At 38.5% G+C, this 9,509-nt stretch overlaps 1 protein-coding gene across 2 annotated transcripts; it reads left to right on the top strand.

The window, feature by feature from the left end:
- Positions 1-721: 721 nt before the first annotated feature.
- Positions 722-8,957, top strand: fastkd5 (FAST kinase domains 5). 2 transcript variants are annotated; one of them, XM_026145506.1, is made up of 2 exons: positions 722-1,466; positions 5,798-8,957. In XM_026145506.1, exon 2 carries the CDS (start codon positions 5,810-5,812, stop codon positions 8,228-8,230), a length of 2,421 nt encoding a protein of 806 aa, XP_026001291.1. In that variant the 5' UTR covers positions 722-1,466; positions 5,798-5,809; the 3' UTR covers positions 8,231-8,957. The 2 variants fall into 2 exon arrangements, with proteins under 2 accessions (XP_026001291.1, XP_026001290.1); XM_026145505.1 differs by lacking the exon at positions 722-1,466 and adding an exon at positions 5,175-5,300.
- The last annotated feature ends 552 nt before the right edge of the window (positions 8,958-9,509 follow it).

Below are 9,509 nucleotides of genomic sequence, written 5' to 3'. Positions count from 1 at the left end.
AGTCTTGACAAAGTTGAACGGGCAAAGAGTACTGTGATTAGTGTGGTGTATGAACTCACTCAGAAAAGACCATTTCCCTCCCAACTAGAATGGTCCTTGTAAGGCTAAACTTCATGACGATTTTTAGTGGTCAAGATATTATAAACCCTTTTAGGCATCAAGTTTTTTTTAAGTTGCTGGAGAAATCATTAATTTAATTACACAAATACATGCACATTTATTGAGTGCTTAAATTGTCCTTGCTAATCCTGGACAATTATTTGCCATCTCTGCACATATTTTGAGGTTCCATGAAAGACTTTCCCCCCTCTGTATGCACACCCCACTCACTTTCAATCGTTGCATTCATATAATGTTCAGGACATTCTGCAAAAACTGTTATTCAAGAGTAGCTATACACCATGCGTCCGTTTACAACCCCCCCCCCCCCCAAACCCAAAACTCTGTTCCAATTAATCTCAAGCAGCCAAGCTTCCCGCATGGCAATCGAGATGATAGCGTCAGAGACGCCAATAACCTCGAACACCTTAAAGCTAAATGATAAACCAGGAGTCTGAACCGGGACTGTTCATGGATACCAACACTTGTACTCCAGCCACATTTCTGTACCCCTCCCCCACCCGCTAACATGGCGCCCAGGAGTCCACAGTTTAAAAAAAAAAAAAAAAAAAAAAAAAAACCCTAATAGCCACTGCAAGAACAGCACATGGGACTACATCGACGATGTTACAGTGTCCGTGCACACACACGCAGCTAAAACTGGCCGCACGTGAGGCGTTCGCTTATAATGACTAGTCTGTGGACCACGCGTGAGACCGCAACTGCTCCAAACTTAAAACGCAGAATCCACCACACAAGCTAGTAGTTACGCGAGGGCTCCATCAAAACAGTCTGCTGTAAGCATGCGCTAGCCAAACAGGCTAACGCGTGCAGCTTGCTACAGTGTGTTTAGTTGTTTAGATAATTATCCAATTAAAGTTTGTTCACCTATCAGCATTCCTTAAAGACAACACTTAATCCAATACCCTAGTAATCTCATGAAGTATGCTGGTAATGTTTGGATATTAGCTTCCACTCCCCATCCACTTCTAAGCATTGTATTGCCCCTTGTCTTAGCCAACTTAGTTGTTTCAGTATGGCTAACTCACACATGCTAATTAGAGATCAGTACACGTGCTCCCAGGTGCTTGTAAACGCCGACAGCGGCATTTGAATAAACATAAGAGAGCCCGCGCAGCTAGTGACAATTATGTTATTGTTATAAAAATCACAATGTTTTTGTTGGCATATTAGCGTTAGCCGCTAACTCGGCAGCTCGCGGGATAGCAAAGGCGCGCGGCCTGCTAGAACCCCATGTGCTGCTGCTGCTGCTTTGTTCTGGAGGCACTTTTAAATGTACACCACTGCAACCCGAAATGACTGAAAACTTAAAAATTCTACAAACAGACGGCTGACAGCGCGGGCACGTGAGTCTACAACTTGGGGCTTTTGCCAAAATTTGTAGCGGTTATTTAATTTTATCGTTTTACGAGTGTGGACCACTTCCCCGAGGTACCGACAAGAGGTGCAACAGCAGCGGCAACACATGCTTTTCAAATCTCCCTCATTCTCCTGCCATGGAGGAGAGGTTGCCATGCGCTCCTACAACATTTGTTTTTAAAAATGCGGAAACTTGACCATTAAAACGCTTTCTTCTCCCCTCCTCGCATATACGTTAGAGCGCACACACGTACCGAAGTCAACCCAGCGAATTTCACTTTCCCGACGTTTACCGCATCTCCCAAAAAAAGGCTAACAACAGGTTTCTTGCCAACAACACGCGCCTTATAAGACACTAAAAAAATCCACCATCTTCACTCACTTGTTCAGACTTACCGTTTACCCAGTTTCTTGGACATCTGCAAAATTTAAAAAAAAGAACTTAACAGATTAAACATCGGCTAAGACGTGTAACCCCCTCCAAAAAGTGCACAACCATGTGCTACTATTATGATTTGCTAGGATTTTGGGAATCGTAGTAAGATTGCGAAAGTGGCGCGAGTAGACTCTCCTTTTAACCATGTGGTGAATGAAGGGCGGTTCCCAGCCAGCGTAGCGGAGCCTCAACTCCTTCATTAGCATAAATCCTCTACTTCCTCTCCAAGTGGGACTCTGAAGTTTCCTCACTTAATTCATATATTGTAGCTATACATACAAAGGTGGTCACATAGATAAGCCGTTTCAATAGGGGAAAATATATCAAATTGCCTCCCATTATAATCACTGGACGGGACGCCTTAAGGCTCTCTAAGTTGATTTTGGTGATGTTTACACGTGGAATAAAAATGTTTTATGAAATTTAATACATTCTTAAAATAATTCGATCTAACGAAAAATAAATGTTTTCTATTTGTTTAAACTGGATGATAGTATACGTCTGTGTGCTAAATCTGTTTACTACATAAAACGTATTATTTGGGGAATTTTCTGGGATGGCTTTTCAGATTTGTAGCTGACCAGAATTTGACGCAGTGTAACCAAAACAGAACCTTAGAAATTAAACGAATAATAATGATGATACAATTTTTCGACTTTCTATGTTTTAGTTTTTTTTTGTTTTGTTTTTTATTTGCCATTATTTACAATATTAGATAAATTAAAAAAATATTATAATAGATTTTTATCTTTAGTTTAATGAAAGACTATACCACCATGCTTCTGTATACAATTGAACTGTAACATTTAGTAACATAAAAATATTCACTAATGTCAGCAACAAGTTTTACAAAGGGAATCCAAAGGCCACCTACATGGCTCAGTGTCTTTTGCTGAAAGGACATAAGAAGTGTTCCCAGCAGAAATGAGAGAATTGTCTTGCACATAGGTCAGTGTAGTTCACCTCTAACCCCTGGATTCATTCATGTGTGAAGTCACACAATGGAGGCACAGATTTTGAAGTTGCCTTTTCTGCTCAAACAGAAGAGAAATGCAAATGTTAATTTCAGTGACAGAAAGCATTGCATTGAAAACATATGAACGATTATGATGTTGCACTTTAATGAAAAAAACAACAACAAATAAAATAGATACAATAACTATTTCAAAGAAGTCTCACTTCAACTGTTATTTCTGTGACATATTTAACATTTCCTAAAATTCACTTTGAGGATTCAAAAAACAAACAAGCAAACAAAAACATGGGGGTGGCAACATTACAAATCAATCTTTTATTTTGCTAACAGTGTTTTTTTGCAGGCATAGAATGGATACAGCATATAGTGGAAATCTTCAAAAACTAACAACAGCAACAACTGTTGTTTAAAGTCGAGGTGTTTGAAGAGAATATGTAGAATCTCATGTGGTGAAAATGTGACAGTGAGCTTGCCTAAGTGTGATAAAACTAAACTAAAACACTTAGAATTTACTCACCACAATTTTATAATTAAACTGAATCTTAGACAGTTTTAGTGTTAGGAATGAATCTTTCACAGAAACAAGTTGTGTTGCATTTAAGAGAAAGAAAAACATCAAAACCAGATATTTTTCTATTCAACCAACTTTTATGTTTTTGTTTTTTTTAAATCAAATTGATTAGATTGGTCATTTTCATTATCTGTAAAAACGCAAACAATTCAAGTTAACTGAACATGAATTGTTTGCTGTTTTAAAATAAATTAACAAATTTATTAATAAAAGAATAAAAATTTGAAACAACAGTAAGGAGGAGCAAGACAGGATCTATAGAGTGAAAAAACTTAAAGACTTCAAATGGCAGCAAGTGTCTGGGCCCTTACATATCTTCTGATATACAACTTGTTTTAGACTTGGGCAGTACATTTTGGAATTAAGAAATTATTATGTGTAGAAATATTAGAATAAACACACTTGAATAAAATATGGAACATCTAAACAGGGCAATAATAATTAACGTGGGTCATACCTAAATGAACAGAAAGGGAAAAAGAAAAGAAAAAAATTGATAGATTTTAAAAATAAAACATGTTTTACAGTATAACCTAGTTTGATAGCTCAGCTTCTCACACAACAAATACGAAAAAGAGTTACCCCTTTTTTCTTAATATTTTGCTTCCAATGAATTAAATGCCAGGTTTTCTGAAGATATGCTAAAATTTTTCTTTGAACATTGGATGTTTTTATTCATTTTCAGTTCCGTCCTGAATCGTTCCAACATAAAAAAAAAAAGTTACCAAACTCTAAGGCTGAAGCAGTTTTGTATCTACAAAAAACAGACAACTTAGCAAAGAACTTTTAAATTGTTTTTCTGCATCTTCTTTACTAGAAGCCTGTCAAAAAACACAGAATGTGTTCCCATTTTTTTTGTTGAATTATAAATATAAAAAAAATCTATAAATAATATCTGCCATATAAAAACATAAAATATAAAATAGTATTTTTGCACTAACAAGTTGACTCCCAAAGAGCTTGGAACACAAAAGAAGAAGTGGCAGGCCTTAAAAATGTTAGAGCAGATGAACAGTACATGAAAGTTATGTAATTAACAAATAAGAAAAAAAAAATAGTCCAAGTTATGTTGACGCATAAAGTTAGTCTTACCAAATACTGACTTTCAAGCTATTTCCCATTTCCTAGCAACGAATTAAAAAACAAGGTAGCTCAAGACCTTTGCACAGTACTGTAACCATTGAATCAACATAAAATATAAAAGTAATTATCACAAAAATTGTTGTATATCTATATTGTTTCTTAGTTCCAGAATCACATTTATTTATGTACTACTGGGTACTGATGTAAAATAAGATTTAAACATGAATGGTTTTTATGGTATGCGAACATCTTAGGTCAGGTAGGGTGTTTTTTTTGTTTTAATCAAATGTAATAATTATTATTAATTAGTTTCAGTTAACACAACTTGTGTTATTGCTGATGTGTTCTCATTGCGGCTCGTTGAATGAGTAGTTTTGAACCTACCCAGCTGCCATAGGTCACACGCTGCTCTCCACGGAAGTTAGATCAACCTGCCATAATAATATCATACAGTCAGACACGGTACTTTTACAGGCAATTATTATTAAATCTAAGGATTAAATTAAAATGCGGCGTGCTAATACAGTGCTCTATATTTCAAATTGGTGTATTAATTTGTTTTAGAATATGTATGCGTATAACAATGTAGCTGATAATGTAAAGTTTATTTTATTTTGAAAATCAAATTCACGAGTTCCGGTGGGGTTGCCGTAGGTCTGTCAGAAGAGTCGTTCTAACAGACTAATGCTGTGTGTTCCTGCCATGATTTCTTGAGGTTTCTCACCGTTGCACGTGTTGCTTTTGGATCGTAAAAGGTCAGTTCAACGATCTGGTTAAAATACATACAGATTTGTGCACTTTTAGTTTAGTGTAGTTTAAATTAGCATCGTGTTTCCTGCTGTCTCATTCTAAAACGTGTCCGACCTCTGTTGGTTTACAGATGGACAGACTACTTTAACATGTAAATCTCTAAATAATTTAGGTTTATCGTTTAGTTTAAACTGTAATTTTAAGAGAGAAATATCATGTATTGTAGTCAGTCTCGGAAAGAGCTACAAAGTGCATTATTATAGCCACCATAACAAAAAAAATAGCGTATGTCACTATTGACAAGCAGCTTTATGTTTGTGTCTAAAGTTTCAACCTTTAAAAACTAACAAGGAAGCTCATCTGTATCAATCTGTATCTTTTTAATTGTGGTTTTAATACAAACAATGTATAATTTATTCATTTGTAAGATATGTTTTTGCTTGGCACATTACTTGACTTGGCACATGACTTTTGTTTTGCTGTATTTTGCTATGTTTTCTAGTGTGGTACACCCATGGCTACCTGTGTGGTGTGTCGCTGGATGCCCAGGCTACGCCACCTCCCAGGCCTGAGAAAAGGCTTTGCCAGGGCTCAGCATGCGTATATCAAACCAGAGGATGAAGCTGATGATCTGGAGGAAAAGAGAATCTTGTCGCAGCACAATGAAGTATGTTTAGAAGGTTACAGGCTCCGTTACAGCCCTTCTTCATATCATCACTCTGCATTGAACTCTGCAGCCTCCCATAGCCAAACAGACAACGATGAAGATGAGCAGTGTCTACCCACTCTCGCACCTTCTTTCTGGCAACGGAGCAATCGCTACAGTGTGAGTTGCTCACGACACCTCTCCAGCTCAAAGAACACTCTTCTGGACTTGGCTTTCAATAAAAGCTCTGAACCGGAGATCCCCTCAGCGTCCTCTTACCAGAGAAAGCCTGTACTACCAGATGTTAAAGTAGAGACGCGTGCCTTCCACAAATGCAGACCAGAGTATGCCTCAATGAGCCTAGACCTTAACCAAAGACCTCACCCACTCAAATGGGAGGAGGCAATGCAGCTGCTCCAAAAAGTGGCTGTTTTAAAGGGCAGCATGAAAGCATCTGATGTGTCTCAGTTTCTTATGGAGCTCAGTCGATTGCACCCAGACAAGATGCCGTTAGTGAGGAGTGACCAGCGCTTCATCATGCTCCTCCGATATTCCGTGGAACACCTTCGCTACTTTACTCAACTTCAGCTGCTGGAGGTGCTGCAGTCGTTTGTGTGGCTGGGCATGCCCTCTGCCCACACTGTACTCGAACTGTACGAGACTGAGCTGAGTCGCCGGTCCAGTCAGATGACTTTGCATCAGTTGATTTTAGCTGCTGATTTGTGGCGCTGTATAGGGAAGCAGGCACCTCAGTTCCTACTGCACCTCTATGACTCTGTTCGTCTGCATCTGGGACAATTGGGCGTGCCCGAGCTGGTCCAACTGTTGTATATATTGGGAGAGGGTAGGCAGTGTCCAAAAGACTTGATCCGTCCTCTGGAGCAGCTTCTCATGCATCATTTGCTACAATTGCGACCTGAGGAGGTTGGTGTTATATGCTTAGGACTCTTTAAATCCCAAACTTCAATATCTGAGAGTGCAGTGACTCGCATTGTCGATAAGGCACTCTCTTTTGTGAAGGAGATGAGCGACTTTGCCATGGTGAATGTGTTGAAGTACTTGCGTTTCAGTTATTTATATCACAGGGCATGGCTGGAGGCCATGGCAGAGGAAGTTCCTAAGCGTGCCCACAGAATGGGTGTCAAGGGGCTAATGCACGTGGCACTGACCTGTTCTGCTCTTCATTACAGTAATGACAGTATCCTTACTGCTGTCGCTGACAGAGTACCCTTGCTAGTGCCACACTGCAGAAGTAAAGACTCATGCAAACTCTTGTGGGCTTATGGCACATTAGGGTTTCTCCCATCACGGAGTCCAAGCTTCTATCCAAGTCTTACAGAATCCCTGAGGCAAAGGAAAGCTGAATTTCAACGATACCCAGAGCATCTGCTCACTGGTCTTTTAGGCTTGGCCTTTGTCTCACAGTTCCCAGAGGACCTAATTGCATTAGCCTTGAGCCCTGATTTTATCAACTTAGCACTGAAATGCACACAGCTTGAGCTGAAGAAGGATTTGTTCACTTTAGATGGAGTTGTAGCTTTGGAGTTGCCTCAGTGGACTGGCCCTCGACTGAGCAATGAACTTCGAGATGAGGTTACAGAAATGCTGTGGACGTTTGCTCAGTCAGATGTGTGCCAGAAACCTGAGGTTCAGGAGGCAGAATCTGCTCTGAAAGATCTGCTTGGTGGAGAGGAGTTTGTATGTAAAAGAATGATCCTTCCCCATACTCGCTCCATTGACCTGGAAGTGCACCTCAACTCCACTGGGCAGCCTGTACCTGTGAACCAAGCATCTCTAGAACAAAGCCCATCCACATTTCCTTCTAATCAGGGTTGGGGGAAATTAAATGTAGGAGTTACAATAACTGATGAACTTTTAGCACAGTTGATAAATAAAAACAACAACACAAAAGCGCCTTTGGCTCAATCACCTAAAGTGAAGACTACATCTCTTCAAAGATTACGGCCCGATGAAAGTGGGAGACTCTTTGACACAGTGCTAGACTTGACCACTGATATTATAGAAACTCTGACCAAACCCAGTCACCTTGGGTCTTCTCGCAAGGACTCCAATGAGATAGTCAAAATTGCCGTACAGGTCTCGAACAGGAACCACTTCTGCTCCCAGTCACAGCAGCTCCTGGGACTTCATGCCATGAAGAGAAGGCAGTTAAAGATAGCAGGCTATAGGGTTGTAGAGCTTAGTTATCAAGAGTGGTTTCCATTGCTGAGGAAAAGCAGAGCCGAGAAGCTGGCATATCTGCACTGCAAACTCTACGACAATCTATAATGATTCTCAGACCTGTAAGAGACACAGTGAAGTGGAGAAAATGTGGAGTCCGTTGCAAACTATATAACCATCAGGCTTCTGGAAAATCTTTACAGTGTGCAAAATATCTGCACATTGCAGAATAAAAGATGTTTTTTTGTTGAGATTTTTGTAAAAATATATTTTTACATTTACATTTCAAGACTGTAAAAACTTGACATGAAAACTAAAGCATCAGCTTTTCAATGCCTGGCTGTAGTATAAAATACATTTAACATTTGTATGTTCTTGTGTGTTTACTTAAATGTTAAGCTTTTCCTGATTCAAATCAATGATGATAGTCTTTTCAGAGGTCAGTTCTTCTGTCTCAAGTATGAACCTGCCCAGTTTGCACATTAAATATGTCACTGTGAATACAGAATTAAAGGCAATGCTTGTTTAGGAATCTGTATTACGACACCTGGAAAGCCAAAACTTGTTATATAACTTAATAAAGACAGGATTAAAATGGGATGCCACAACCTTTTAGCAAATGAAAACCAAAAATAACAGCATTTTATGTCTAACATGTTTTTTCAAATTCAAACATGGATCTGGGTCTTCTTACATTTCCTTAGCAAAGCTGTTCTGCTCATGCAAGCAGCTTGTTTATTCAAGACCATTGTGACAGTGAATTAAAAAGTGTTCAAGGATTCAAGGGTTTTTATTGTCATTTCAACACATCTGTTCACATGAGGTCAAACAGAATTTTAGGTCCCATTTAAAGCCAACAAGAATAAATACACAACAGGAGAAATACATACAAAAACAAATGCTAGAAACATTTACAGTGTAAATTAAGTGGAAACAAAAACATGACAGTAGGAAATTCAGCTATGATTCATTCATCATGTGGGCGATGTAATTATCTTTTGCATCTTTGGTGAGTTTTTTTTAAAGAACGCCTCATGTTGGATATCATTTTCTATAATGTTGTAGTTCAACTTTAAAAAAAAACAACAACTTTAAAGTAAAATTTAAACAAAGTTCAAAAGATTAACAAGACAAACTGGCATCATTAAATGATGATGGACCTAAACTGTCAATAAAATACACTTTACTTTTTGAAAGTGAGTGAAAACCTTGAATGAAATTAACCTGTATGGATAGAACATTAAGTACAGTTATGTAAAAGATGAGTAAGTCAAAATGTATAGCCTTTAGCTGCTCAGCAATTGCTTAAATAACTATGAAATCAACTATATTCACTTGCTTTTAAGCCACGATTTGTGCAACCACCTTCCTGATTGGCTTAAAAACG

The sequence above is a fragment of the Astatotilapia calliptera genome, chromosome 16 (genome assembly GCF_900246225.1).
Source record: "Astatotilapia calliptera chromosome 16, fAstCal1.2, whole genome shotgun sequence".
In the NCBI taxonomy this organism is placed as follows: domain Eukaryota; kingdom Metazoa; phylum Chordata; class Actinopteri; order Cichliformes; family Cichlidae; genus Astatotilapia; species Astatotilapia calliptera.
Note: the sequence above shows the minus strand (reverse complement) of the source record. Positions and strands in the feature narration are given on the sequence as shown.